This window comes from Astatotilapia calliptera, chromosome 22 (genome assembly GCF_964374335.1).
Source record: "Astatotilapia calliptera chromosome 22, fAstCal68.1, whole genome shotgun sequence".
Taxonomy (NCBI): domain Eukaryota; kingdom Metazoa; phylum Chordata; class Actinopteri; order Cichliformes; family Cichlidae; genus Astatotilapia; species Astatotilapia calliptera.
The window spans coordinates 18075194-18090379 of NC_137442.1; the positions used below are offsets into that span (position 1 = coordinate 18075194).

Genomic DNA, 15186 nt, shown 5'->3' on the forward strand with positions numbered 1-15186 from the left:
CTTTTGACATTGGGTGCTTATTCGATTATTTTTAATCCAGTCCTTGTACTTGACCATTTTCAGAGGAATGTGGGTTTTTTTTGCTGTTGTTTCTTTTTTTTCTTCTTTTTTTGGTGGCCTTTTTGTGCCTGTTAAGCAGTCTGTTAGGCCACTAAGGCCACTTGTCAGGTCCTGTGTCAGCTGGTCCATCATTGGTAATGGTAAAGAAATAAGTTCTTCATAAGGAAGGGAAACAGGAACGGAAGGCTGAGGCATGCCAAACTACATAAGAACTGAACTCAAAATCAGTGACAAAAGGTCTTGTGGAGTGATGAATCCAAATTTGAAATTTTGGTTAAGATTGTCAATATATATGGAGGAGGTCAGGACAGGGGTAAAACACTGAGATTTTGATCTACTTTGCAGTACCAGCTAGAAAGAATCTAATTGACAGTGGCTTCATTTTTCTGCATGACAATGACCCCAAACACATGGATAGAAAAACACACAATAGCACACCATCAGTCAAGTTCAAGCTGTGTTGAAGACTAAAGGCAGCCATACTGAATATTGACTTTGAAGCTGGTTAGAATTGCACAAACTCTGTTTTTGACTGAAATCCTGTACTTCCAAGTATGTTTGCAAATGTTTCAAGAAATATCTGCGCCCAATTCCCATTTCCTTGAAAAATAGTTATAGGAGTAAGTACGGTACAGTCCACCACATGATTTGTTGACCTTTGTGACACACCTTTTTAAAACAAAAGCCCAAATCAGGTGTGTCGACTCATACTGTATGCTTAGTATTTTTTTAATAAAATATATTTGATAGTTTTATTTTATATAATTTAAAATGATAATTTATTGATTTATATTTTTGATCAAAAAAATATGACCCTTGATTACACACCGGAAGTTCTGTGAGTTATAAAAGACAGGAGTTTTGGCATGTTGCTGATGTTGATTGGTAATTAAACGTTCAGGCTTTAGGACCGCGCGGATCACGTTCTCGGTTGGCTGTGGCTCGGTGTGAACCGTTGGTGCTCCACGGCCACGGTACAGATAACACCTGGCTGACGGACGAGGCTACATCTTATCATGTAGCTGGGCAGCTCTGGGACGTTACCCGACAAACCTGTTCGTTTTCCCCTTTACGTTATGCGGACAAAAATGATTTGAGGATGGCCAAACGACCGGGGACTGAGGATGGGATGGTGACTTCGCCCACCGTTCTCCGGAATTTCGCCGCCGATTTGAGCATCGGAGACGTGAACATGGACTGCAGCGACGGAGCCGAGGAGCTCTCTTTAGAAGAAATCCTGGCTTTGTACAGCCAGCCGATAAACGAGGAGCAGGCATGGGCAGTGTGTTACCAGTGTTGTCGGACTTTAGCGCAGAAACACCGGAGGAGAAGCTCCAAGTCTGCTGTTGTCTCATCAGCCGAGCACCCGAGAAGGATTGAGGGACCCGGGAATGTGAGGCTCGGGAGAGACGGGACTGTCAAACTGCACTTTGAAGACAACGCAGGTAACTAAACCAACCAACCAAGACCGGGCAGGTGTCCGCTTTAGCTTTGTGTGCTATGAGTAACTGCACAGGTTAAACGAGGGAGACTGGCTTTGAACAGGCAGCCGTCAACAACGACAACAAAAAGCATTTTCCTCCACATCCCTGACAGGCCAAACGAATGGAGCATCCCTACGAAGAGGCCATGTTGTTGTAGCTGCCTGCTTTTAGCCATGTGGCGATTTTGTTTACAGGCGCCTATTAATAATACATCATAGATCACCGCATAGCTGCTGGGGGGGAGACCACGAAAGCTTGTGTGATGAATTATTTACGTTGCGGGTTTGTTCTCATAACAGCGGCTGATATTTACATCACAAACATGATTCATATTAAAGCTCTGTTTAGACTGGTTTGTGAACAGGGCTGCCTCACAGCCACTCTCCCCTGGAGTACAGCGGTCAGTTAGTCAGCAAACACAAATCACGTGACCTGTTCAAATTGCAGAGCACCTTTTTGGGTGCCAGACTGCGGTGAAACAAAACACTCCCTACAAGCACGAGGCCGGAGACAGATGAGTCATAGCTGCTCTTTGTTGTGACATTTTGGGGTGAATTGGGGACAAATTTGGGGCCAGGAGGCAGAATCCATTCAACAGCAAGGTGCCAGGTGTAGGCTGAGAGGTTCCACGCAATTTAAATCTAGCTGGATGGAAGTTTGTGTACGCACGTTGACTGTATACATCCTCTATATCCACTCTGTTTTTGTTTCCGTCATGCGATTTAGAGGATCCTTGAACTCTTTAATACAGGCTCATTTTCTATACAGATATTTTTGGGTAGTAAATAGACTTTTGTTCTGTGCTTGGCTGTACAGATAGAAAGCAAGTTATGTTTAATTCAATTCAGATTTTTTATATGGCACCAAATCACAGCAGTAATCGCCTCAAGATGCTTCACATTGTAGGGTGAAGACCTTAAAATAATACAGAGAAAACCCCACCAGTCAGATGACCCCCCACTATGAGCAAGTGCTTGGCAAAAGTGGGGGGGGGGGGGGGACACCCAAACGTTTAACAGGAAGAAACCTTTGCGAGAACCAGGCGGGATGGCAGATATCTGCCACGACCGGTTTGGGGTAAAGGGAGGAAGACACTGTAAGAGAGTCAGAGGTTAATAATAAGTAATGCAGAGAGGTGTATAAACATGGTAAAAAAGAAACACTCAGTGCATCATGGGAAGCCCCCAGAAATCTAGGCCTATTGCAGTGTAACTAAGGGAGGATCGTCAAAATTGTACTTTTAAATATCCTAGGAATAATAAGTAAACCAGCAGTCTGGGAGTGACACGATCTGTTTGGTTGATACGGTACAATGATGTCTTTAAGATAAGCTGGATCTAAAGTGAGAGTAGATGTCTAAGATGAAAACGCTCGACTTCTATAAGACCCACACCAGAAAAACGTATTAGAAGCCAGCAGGTCTCTGTGTACTGAAACTACAGATGAAACTGTAGTGTATCTCTATACACAGGAGAAAGGCTTAGTCTTGTACAACAGCTCAGGTGTGGAGAAAGGTGTGTAATGCCTTTAACTGCATTCCATTAATATTTCAGAGATGAGATTGGGTGTGTCTTTCTGCGCAGCCACATTATGTGGGGAACCTATTTGAACCTTTCTTATTTTTTCCGTCCCCCTGTCTTGAGTTGACCCCTCTGTCCAGCTCTGCCTTGTCTAGACTAACCAGTAATATTGTCTTCCTGTGACTCCGGCTCTCAGAATAAACAGATTCACTTGGTGCTGCTTAGCATCTTTGCACCACCAAAAATAGAACAAATGTGTTGATTAGATGCACTGATTTTCAGAGTGCACATCAGTTCGAGATTATGGGGAGAGTCCTCTGCTGCTCCTCCTCGCTGGTGGCTGGAGTATTTTTGGGACAGCTTGGCCCTGTCCTGATTCCTATTAGGCCTGGTGATGAGAGAGATGTGAGACCTATTAAGCATCCAGCAGCTGAGTGGCTAGTGTACCACACCGGCATAAAATCAGGGCTTATGCAACCTGCATATGGCCTGCATGAGTCAGTGACAAGGTGGCATGATTTGGCCAGCTCCCAGACCACCAACAATAAGCTCCTCAACCCCTCTAGTGATATTGGCCTATATTAAGATTTTGACTGCTGCTGTGGGTGGTTATCAAGAAATCTCAGCAAGCGCAGAAGTGTTTATTTTCGTGACGCACAGCAAACAGAATCGGACTAATAAGCAGCACCAAGTCTTGGCTTATTTTGCGGTGAATCGAGGCGTGATGAACATGCTGCAGTCAGATCGGTTCACATGGAGCATGGGAAAGAATACCTTTGCCTCCTCTCCTGAATGCTGCATCAGACGAGACGTTTACCCTGATTTCAGTGATCCATACCAGCAGGAGCTTCTTTTCCTTCTAAATTTATTTGACTTGCGGGTAGTGATGGTTAAAGACTTAATTATCGTGTCTCTCTGTGAAAGCCGCGAATGCCTTTCAGCAGCACAGAGGCTATTTGAATGGACAGAATAGTCAGGCTGACACTACTCTCCTCTAAATATGTCCGCTGAGATTTACTTGGCCTGCAAGGGTCCTGGCTGAGCCACCGCTCCTCTGCTGGGACAAACAGAGGATCCAGTGTTTCCCGAATGAGTATTCATGAGTAATTGTTGGCTGTTATTTAGTGGCCTGCAACAGAGTTGTTGCACACTATGAAACAAATGTTTTTCATGGATGTGTCCTTGAGCAGGAAGTCTAATTTTATTTGAATAGTTTATGAGTTGAAGCCTAAATGGCACCAGTGTTAGTACGCAGAATGATTGCATCTCTGGCCAAAGTTTCTCATTTATATGCGATGACCTAATTTTACAGTCTGGACTGTTGCTCTTTCATTCTGTACTTTAAACTGTTGCCTCATTCTTACCGGTGGTTATAGGTAGCTCAACTCGCTGCCTCAGGTAACTTAATTAGGGCTGAAGTTCATAATTTTAACTTTAACCAATAGTTAAAAATTCCTAGTCCTCCCAGCACCTGGAATTTTAAAAGTTCCTCGTTTTCTTTCTTTCATGTTGTTTATGGGTGAAAAAACTTTGTAATGATTTGAAGTCATTTGGAGCAGTAGTACCCTCAACAGAGTTGTTGCACAGGCTGAAAATAACCCCTGTATCAACATCCCTGTGTTGGTGTTGTTCCCAGATCCTCATAATTAATGTCACATTATCGTGATGTCATAGTTTTGCGATGTAGAAACACCATCCCGACACACACCGAACCCTGACCCCATAACTGTAACCCAAACCACATCCTAATCCCGAACTCTCCCACATTGGCTGTTATTTTCCACATCGCAAAGCTATGGGAATATGAAATATATGAAATTGTATTGAAAAGGAAAAATTTAGATGTTGGGTCAGGATGTTTTGGAGATATATTTCGAGCATTATTTTTCCATCATGTAAGATGGATATTATGAACAGACGTGTTTGAACACAAACTGCAGTCTTTTTCTAAACTTAAAGTAATTTTTATGCTGTTGGCATTAAAAATCGGATTTATTGTTATATTTTTCTTCTGGATACAAAGGAACTGCTTATTTCTATTGATTTTTAGGATGCTTTGTGGACATCTTGAGGCAGTGCTGGGTGGAAAAATAATTGCCTGAAGAGATGTGGAGACCCTGATTTGCTTAGTCTTTTTTTTCTTTTTTTCCCCAAAACATGAAAGATAATGTGTAGTCATTTTTTTTTTTTATTTAATTAAAAAAAACCAAACAATAATTGGTAACATTTCACCTTTTATGCAGGTATTTATTGAAAGGTCATAAACTTTAGGTATTGATTTCTTTTATTTTTCTTTCCATTTTAAGCAATGTATCCATGGAAACAAGAGCGAGAGAATGAGAGCAACGTTTCGATGTTTGAATGAAAATACTACTACAAGCAGCCCCCAGTGGCTGGTTTTGACATCTCTGTCTGCCTCAGGCGATGTGCGAGCAGTGTGCCGTGACTTGAGAGGAAAACATAATAATTTATTAACTTGCTCTTTTTACAATCATCTTCAGTGCCGTTGAGTAATCTTGCTCGCGTCTTCTAACCTCCATTTTGGTTTGTAACACCGTGTGAAGTTTTCCTCGCTTCGAGGCGCCTTTGGATGATTTGTACAGTGCGTTCCCATTAATGATTAAGAGGGTGTGTTTGACTTGGTGATTGTTACAGGCAGCTACTTGCACAATAAGTGACATCCTCATTGTATGAGTGAATAACTCTCCTTTCTGCTGTCATTACAGATAAATACCAGTCGGCCCCTACGTCATTAGAGGTGAGTTCACATTCAATTCAATTTAATTCAATTTATGGGTAAAGCAGCAGCACCGACTCATAACAGCAATCACTTTAAGGCGCTTTATACTGAAAGGTAAAGACCCTACGGTAAACCCCAACAATCACACGACCCCCAGTAAGCAAGGACTTGGCAACAGTGGGAAGGAAAAACTCCCTTTTAGCAGGACGAAACCTCCAGCTGAGCCAGGCTCAGGGAGGCAGGGAGGGTCAGTCATCTGCTTTGACCAGTTGGTGGGGTGAGGAGGGGAAGATGGGACAAAAGACACACTGTGGTAGAGAAAGCCAGTAATCAGTTTTGAACACATTATTTATTTATTTTTTTTCCTTTCAGTGATCCCAGTAGAACATGTGGACGTTACTTAAACGTTTGAATTAAATGTTTACAGTCTTTTCATTTCACAGGAAGACTAATTTGCTTCAACGCAGACAAAACAATTTCACAATCTGTTGCCATTAGTCTGACCGTCACTGCTCCCATTACCTAGAAGGAACGCTACAAATGGGGTGGCGTGGCAGCTGTGGTGCAGCGTTGTTCACTCTGGCCCTGCACAAAAACATTCCCTCATGTCTTGTGAGTGCAAGCAGATATTAAGCATTAGCCCATTTTCACTTTACAGACTAGGAGAAATATGGGGTGGGGAGCACATCCCAGCCAGACCTGTGATGCGCTTAAACCTGAGCAAGTGGGTAAGAGCGCAATACAAGTAGCGCTCTTCAGTTTGTTCTGCAGTTATTGTTTGTGCTGCACTTAAAAAGAGCAGCTCTGTTGTTGTTCACCGAATGTTGTTGTTCATCGGTTTATTTTTAGCTCTCATCGCGTCAAACCTCATCGCCAAAACCACGTTAAAAGGACATGTGCCCAGTGTGTGTTTGTCCAGCACTATGTGCTGTATAATGTTGGGAGGAGAAGTCTTCATTATGTGTACAGAGAGGATACTTTGTGTAATTGGTCCATCAGGTCTGAGCAGTTTATGTTTGTCTTTGTTCACGTGATCTCAGGCATGCACAGTATGCAGCTGTCCCTGCATGGCTAAGTTTGAAATAGAATTTCTCTTCGTCAGCTGATGGTCAACACTGATTATCTCAGGGCTGAAGCCGACCTGTGGCAGCTTGGTTAGAAGTGAAAATGCTTAACTTGGGTTGGTTTTCTTTGCAAGTTCATGCATCTGCCATTGCATGATTGGTTTCTACAAATAAGCTGGGAAGAGGGTGTGTTTGTTTTTTTTGTCTTTTGTTTTTTTTTGGTGGTGATAATATCTTTCATAATGGTTATTGTTATCAAGTTTTTCAAAGCGTGAAAGTTCCACTGAGGGAAGTGTGGTTTAAGGCTTTAAAAACTGTATTTATCAGCTTATGCACAAATGTAACCAAAAGAGCACTCGGAGAGAATCTTCTGCAAATCCCAAAGGCTCTTGTCAGATTTTTTTTAAATTTTTTTTAAAATTTTATTTATTTATTTATTTTTTAAAGAGTGATAGCGATCTCTTTAGGGGGGAAAAAGGAGGGAAAGCTTTCGGCTCGGGTATCACGCAAATTGGTTTTGCTCTTTAAAAAAATTCCCGTCTGCATCTTGCAAGTGGAAATTAATTCTTCTATCCAACCCATCAAGGAAATTGACGCCCAAGTTTCGTTTGTTGTGTCTGTGGATATGCTCCACTTCCCCACCAGGTTTCATGAAACTCCAGTTGTTGGTTTTTGTGTAATCCTGCTGACAGACTGAAAACATGTCTCCACCCTGGGTTTTGCGCTTTGGAGGAATTACCTGTCACCTGGGCAGAGCAGTTTTCCCACGTGATGGTGACAGCGTTGATGTGTTTTATTAGAGCTGGAATTTATTTTTTAAAATCACTGCTTTTATATGGACCAATCATCTGACTTTTCCTTTAGAAGCACTCTGAAGTTTAAATATTTTCAAATCTAAGTTTAGAAATTGTATTTTTGTAATTTCTTTTTAATTGGCGATTTGCATGAGAACCTAGCTCTTGCAGAAATAGCCAATGCCAGACACTAAAAGGGTGAAAACACAAAAGTAAAATAGAGTTAAAGTGAATTGAATTTCATTTTAACTGGGAATGATAATAGTGTTGTCAGAAAACTTTATAAAGACATTTAATTTCAGTATAGCCAATACCTCAGTATAGCCAATACCTCAGTATAGCCAATACCTCAGTATAGCCAATACCTCAGTATAGCCAATACCTCAGTATAGCCAATACCTCAGTATAGCCAATACCTCAGTATAGCCAATACCTCAGTATAGCCAATACCTCAGTATAGCCAATACCTCAGTATAGCCAATACCTCAGTATAGCCAATACCTCAGTATAGCCAATACCTCAGTATAGCCAATACCTCAGTATAGCCAATACCTCAGTATAGCCAATACATGTAAAATGCTTTAAATTAAACCTGCTGAGCATAAGCATGTTAGCATTGTCTGTCTGGACGGGCTGGCATGCTCAACTAGTGATCCGATCACTGCTGTAACTGCCTGCCTCTAAGAGCTGGTAACTGCGTTTCAGCTTAATTTAATAATGTAAAGTCTTCTGACATTAATTAGAACTGTAAATTCATCCCATTGTTTTCTCCTGACCAATCTGCCTTCGGATAATTTGGGAAAATTGATTTATATCCCTTGCACACAAAAGGTGCAAAGGTGTTTATGGCCCAATTCCTGTGCTCCTAATTCTTGACTTTACATGTTTTTGTTGTGTCTTAGTCGCTTGTGGAAGTGAGTCAGCCACTACCCCTCTCTCTTACCTCTGCTTCTAGTTTTTGGAGCAAATCACTAGCTTGTTAACACCTGCTTTACAACCAGTAAAAATGGGTGTAATGGGTAATCAGTAATGCTAGAGAAAAAAAATAATCTTTTCCTGACATTAAAAACGGTGGCATATTTGGCTTTCTCTTCTAGTGCTCGGTCATCTTTTAGGAAAAAATGTTTGAGTTGTACTGTGCACCTTCTGTTGTAGCCTACAGGACAAGCTTAACCTAGTTTGTCCTCATCTGAAGATTAAGGTGAGATTACTGCTAGTATCCTATTACAAGGTCCAGAGGTTGCCAGATCTGCACTTTGGGGCCAAAATGATTAGTTTTCCAGTATAATGTTTGAAGTAAACCCTTGGAATTAATATAGATTGTAGTGGGCTGAGGTTTAGCTTTAGGGATTCTCAGAAAATTGGAGTTAATGCAACCTGTCTTTAGGTCTGTTTTTTCTACTGCTTAAAACATTATACCCTTAAAGATCAGTTTAAAGTCCATGTGGGGACCATCATGTTGTGTTTTGTAGATTAAGCTTCTCAGATTGGGTAGAAATTGCATATATTTGCATTTCAGCATCGTGCAGTTGTGACTTCCGCTCTGTAGCGGGTTAAGCAGGTGCTGCTATGAGGGTTCTGTAAGCGCAGGGGCTGGATGTTTCTCCCTTCACCCTTATGTATGTCACTGGAGGTTATAAGCCTTGTCCCTGCAGAGACTGCCCTTCAGTTGTGTCAGCTTTGACGAAAGAGTGCACATTTGTGGAAGAAACAGGGTTTTCTTTATGTAGATCTCAGGCACGGCCGAGGATTGTTCTGATCTGTTTTCTGCATGCTTGTTTGTAGACGCAGCTTTTGAATTCAGTCGCAGTCCCCCGGGGTGAGTCTCAGTTGGATCCCTGTATGCCCAACATGTACCAGTGACCTCATTATGGCCTGTATTTATATAGCACTTTACTAGTCCCTAAGGACCCCAAAGCGCTTTACATATCCAGTCATCCACCCATTCACACACACATTCACACACTGGTGATGGCAAGCTACATTGTAGCCACAGCCACCCTGGGGCGCACTGACAGAGGCGAGGCTGCCGGACACTGGCGCCACCGGGCCCTCTGACCACCACCAGTAGGCAACAGGTGAAGTGTCTTGCCCAAGGACACAACCGAGACTGTCCGAGCCGGGGCTCGAACCGGCAACCTTCCGATTACAAGGCAAACTCCCAACTCTTGAGCCACGATCGCCCATTATGTTGCACCCTGCTTTTATTCAAATTGATCAATTGATTTTTTTGGGGGGATGCTGACTGCTTTTCTTTTAAAGCGGCTGGCATTACAGTCCCTGAGGTTACATTTCTGCCTGTACAAGAAAATTCACACAGAAACTAAACCGCAGGGATCTGTTTAGCATTTAGTGCTATTCTGGTCAAGGTTTTCTATTTATATCTAACACTGAAGAAGCTCTTGCTCAGTATTTATTTTTATTGTTTCTTTTTTTATGTGGTCCAGCCAGGCTTGAGAGATTAATATTTTTCTCCTGCTTGGTCTGTCAAGTCTATAAAGTTATCAGATCTTTAGCTCTTTGTGGTTTTTGGAACAAGAGGAGCTGTTTTTCTGCTGTGCCATAGAAGCTGTCTGTCAGATTTGTGGTGTTTAGAGCTACTTTAGGGATTCTGACAGCATTTAGGTCAAACTCAGTGGGAGGACTTTTCCAGCTGGTGATTAGTGTATTTCACTGCAGCCTTTAAACTCTGTAGGTTTGTGCTTTTCAGAGCATGTTTTTTTTTTTTTTTTTTTATCCACACACTGCCATTGGCTTGAAGCTGTTTGATTAAAAGCTGATTCTTTGTGTGATGTATTCAGTCTCAGCTCATGTGTAGTTTTTATCTGTATGTGCCTTTTTTCTTTCAAAAATGTTATCCTGCATTTTCAGTGTCTGCTTTTATGCCAGTTTCCTATTGAAGTGGAAATGATCATATGTAACATCAGAGCTGACTGTTCTCAGGGCTCAGCGTTTTCCAGTTGACTTCACTGATGAATGCAAACTCAGCTGAGTTTGACCTGAAGACGTAAAGAAGCTCCGTCTTCTGTCCCACTCTGAAGTGGGAAGGTGATGCTTCAGACCGGAGGAGGCTGAGCATCCGCTCCTGCAGTGGAAGACCTCACGGTTTAACTTTGGTTATGTAACTGTCTGTGTTGCGGTGGCTTCACTCTACTGCTGCAGCAAATGCTGAAGGCGGCTTATCTGATGTCTTTGTGAAATCTACAGGCCGCAGTGATACCCAGGGCTGTGCGATTGTGTTACCTCTGCTCCAGGAATCTGTTCGGGTAGTTGGTGTAGTCTGCAAAAGGGAAACTGTCTCCATTTCCGGTTCCACTACAGCTTGGAGAGTAGCTGGACAGTGTTTGTAGACACGTCCATCACTTTCATGCAAATTCCAACTGCATTACTGACTATAGTAGTGACCTAAGCAATCACAAGGAGGGATTTTTCTTTTCTCCAAATCAGTAATGCACGTTCTTCCCTCACGACAGGTGGCTGACAGATGGTCATGAACTGACCTTCATAGGACTGCGTGACTGGTCATTAAAAATCATGCAACTGCTTTCAACTGGTCAGGAAATCCTAATTTCTCTCCTCAAGCCCAGTGGCTGCCAGATGGGACTTTATTTGCCCGATCTTACATTGTCATCGTGATTGTCATTTGTCCGAGATGGTGGACAAGTTAACATCATGTGGTTACGTGTCTGCAAAAACCTCAATAAGCAAATTTCATTTCATTAATGGCCACATCAAGGGCCAGATATGCAGTTTACTGATATGCTTTAATTTAATTTTCTTATAAAAAGAAATGTTGGAGGTCACATAGAGGCTTCGTACAGGCAGTTCTGTCCACAGAAAGCTGTTCTCGCACATGCTTCTACAAGTATCACCTAACACGTTTCATAGATCCGAACTTATGGCTGTGTCAAAAAGATCATGTAGTTCACGTGCATCAGAGCCTGGTGCTGAAATTAGCCATGATAAAATCTACATTTTCAGTTTAAAGATGAACCAAAAACCTCAAATTGGCCTCTGTGACTTGGACATTTCCTCTTGTGTGATGTGGAAATGATGACGACAATATTAGACTTGAGCTTTTGCTATAGTTGAAATGTTTTTAAGCTCAGCAAGCTCAGCACCCTCTTAATCACTAGTGAAACTTTGAGTTTACTCACCTGTACCTTGAACCTTACCTTGAGGATTATTTGACTAGTACTATGTTTAATGATCAGACTAGTTGTAAATTCTGCATAAATTGGGTAGAGGTCTCAGCAGCACAGGAGCCTGACTTCTTTCTGCTTTGCTCGTGTGAGGATGTGCTGCTCTTCAGCACAAACGACTCATTCTTTGCACATCTGCGTAAGCGCTGACTCACCGATGGTTTTCCCTCCATCTTGGTTGCTCCTTGTACTGCTTTTCAGCTTATACAACTACAAGAACTACAACTATACAAGAGAATGTAAACAGTTGAGTTTTTTGCGATCTATTTAAAATAGTGAAAATTTGAATTGGCTACACATAAAACATACTGTAGTAGGAAGAGTTCTGTTTCGCTCAAAAACCCACATTGAACTGCACTTTGCAGAATAGGTTTCTGTGCTTTAATGTTGGTAAAACACTGTTTTTCCTCACGCTGTAGACTGCTGGAGCACATTTTCTCGCCCTTTGTTTAAAACTCCTTCTTTAACATCCTAAACCTAGTCTGCTTAGCTGGTTCAAATGAAAATATGGCAAAGCTGGTTACATAGTCATGGTGTTTCCTGGCTTAAAATAGTCCTTTGGAGGCTCATTATATGCATAAACTCTATTGGTCCACATAAAGTTAAACAAAAAGTCTGTATTTGCTTGCCTAACAATAGGCTGTGTATTTTCCAGGCTAATTTTGGTGAATTTGAGTAAGTAAAAATGACAAAACCTCACCAAAAATGCTTATATTTATATTTGCTCTGTGGTTTATTTAACCATCAGACAACCAAGGTTAGTTGTATGACAGATTAATGACTTTTCCAAGCAAATACATGCACGCACACACTCCTCCCTAGCTGTTGAGACAAAAAAATGTGCTTACTTATGAGTTCTTTATTTTATTGTCAGACAACTACTGTCTGAGTGTGCACCTAGTACAGACCTGTTTTAACTAATTAACTGTGGAAATACTCCCAAATTTGCTGATCTGCTTCTTTGGAAGGGAAAAGGAAAGCTGCATCTAAATTTAACTTTTTTTTTTTTTAATAGTTTCATACACTAAAAATATATGTTCCAATTATTGTGAATTGTGATCTGCCTTTTTGGTTCAAGAGTGAACATGAAATCTGTGAGGTGGACAAAGGTTATTCATGAATGAGGAATTCTTTTTGTATTTTGTCACAGATTCTTAAGATAATGCCTCTGGCACAGGGAAGTAGATTCTCTATGTAAAATCCCTCATTGTTAAAAACTTTCCCCATGCAGTGATGTAATGCAGCTGGTTATTATCTTTCTTTGTGGAGGTTGAGGGAAAGTGCACTCTATTTTGAGTGGATTGGTGATTCACAATCTTGAGGATGCTTGTAAACTTTCTGAGAAAGCCTGTCACGGAGCTCAAGCTGAATTCATTCTGTGTTACGATTTTCTTTTTCTTTGGCACCCAGATGACTCATCCTGCTGCATTTCCTACTAGGCATTTTTAAACACTGGTCATATCCCGTGTTACCTGCTGTGGCTGCCTGGGGAATTTACTTGGAGCCTTATTCACCTAATAGTTTGCTACCACACTTATCCCGTAGCTTAAACCCCAGCAGTGGTTTTCCTGGCTGCCTTTCACAGCTGTTTACCCACATGCTTCCTCTTCCTCCACCTCACTGCCTCAATCCTCTGAATCACAAGTCTTCAGATGTGACTGTTTTCAGTTACTCACCACAATCTATATTTTCCTTATTTCCTCTCCTGTTTTCTTTTCAATAAGTCTGGCTTTTGATACTTAAGATGCCTCTTCCCCATTCCTTCTGGCTTGAACTCAAAGGAACTTTCTCCATATGTCGCTGAACAGAATTATTTAGCTGCTGTGTTGGTTGACCTGTGGCCCGTTCCCACTAAACACTGATTCTTCCATCCTTCAGCTCCCTTTGAGTTAAGGTTACCAGTTCGGGTCTGGTAACCTTAACTCCAGTCGGAGTCTGTGAGCCGTCATAGGGTGAGAGGCGAGATAAATCCTGTTCACCTAACCCTATGGACCATATGTGGCAAAATTCATCCAAATTATCGGGAATATTGTACTTGGTGCTTAATTATTGTATTAAACAGTGATCCTTACTGTGCTAGTTGCTGTTGAACCACTGGACAATCACTGAAACTAATTTTGTGTTTGATTAGAAAATTTGATTCAAACAGTAACTGTTGGCTAAACGTACTCTTGACCCACCACTACAGAAAATGTCCTTAACTGGACATGTAGTATAGTGAGACTGCTTAGCCTGGACATGAAAACACGAGGTTTCTTATGTATACGTGGTGCAGTATAAAGCTGATGATCCTTTTTGCCTGTGAATGAGATCCCCATGTGCAGACGGTCACTCCTGAATTTCCTAGTTTCCCTGCCCACTACAGTGCATGTTGTACTACAGATGGATTAAAAGGTTGCATAATAAGACACTAAGGAATAGGATATTTGTTTTAGCCTGGGAACAGGATTATCAACTGCACACAGAGATGATTGAGGAATGATAACGATGTAACACTATGAAAGCAATCTTTTCCCAGTGAGAATAGGTGGGTTGATTTTTGGAAATTGAGAGAATCTATTCCTGCTTTTTTTTTTTTTTTTTTTTTTTTTTTTTTCCTTTCTGGGGGGCATTTTTTAAATCTTTTGATGTTTAATAGGCAAACAAATTGTATTATTGGTTATAATCCAATATGCATATCTGTGCACAGACTTTGAAGAGCAGGTGCTCACGTCAGAAAAAGCCATTATAAAATAATAAGAAAATATTGAGTTGCACACAGTAGCAGACGCTTTCCTTGCTTGCGTACTTACCGATTTATTTATATCTATGAAAATATTTTCATAAAGAGTCGGTGATCTTATTCAATTTCATAATGTTCCAAAATATCATACACTTAAGTAATGAAAATGATGAAAAATCGATAAAATTTACAGTGATGTGTTGTGACTCCACAAAGATATGTTGAGGACTAATGCTCATGACATTATGATCACATGGTTCTTTCTGTTGTCACACATGGGGTCCAACAGAGCTCAGGTGATTTTAAAGCAGAATAGCTTGCTTTTTATAAGTGGGCTGTTACTGCTTATGTTCGTCCGGCTGTAATCGTATCTCAACTTCATAATGCTGACAAACGTGGACGAAGCTAGTGCAAACACGGTCGTTACCTGGCTGTCGCTAATAAAAGCAGGTCAGAGCCATGCTGCTGCTCCTCTGGGTGCTGCAACGGCACGCATAGCTGGCTGTGAAGATAAGATGGCTGGGCCGGGCATTGTTGGGCAGAGGTTAGTTTTTGTTTAATAAAATTGGAACTTAATTATATACAGTTTCTAAAATCCCA

At 41.4% G+C, this 15186-nt stretch overlaps 1 protein-coding gene across 9 annotated transcripts in view; it reads left to right on the forward strand.

Moving 5' to 3' along the window:
- Positions 1-949: 949 nt before the first annotated feature.
- The window catches only part of spire1a (spire-type actin nucleation factor 1a), a 31784-nt gene continuing 17547 nt past the window's right edge, over positions 950-15186 (forward strand). For 8 of the 9 annotated variants that reach the window (XM_026155976.2, XM_026155975.2, XM_026155978.2 and 5 more), the window contains exons 1-2: positions 1015-1505; positions 5791-5822. In XM_026155976.2, the coding sequence (XP_026011761.2) occupies positions 1160-1505; positions 5791-5822 (378 nt within the window). In that variant the 5' untranslated portion in view covers positions 1015-1159. Of the gene's footprint in view, positions 1506-5790; positions 5823-15186 lie in introns of all 9 variants that reach the window. The other variant, XM_026155974.2, reaches the window with a different exon arrangement.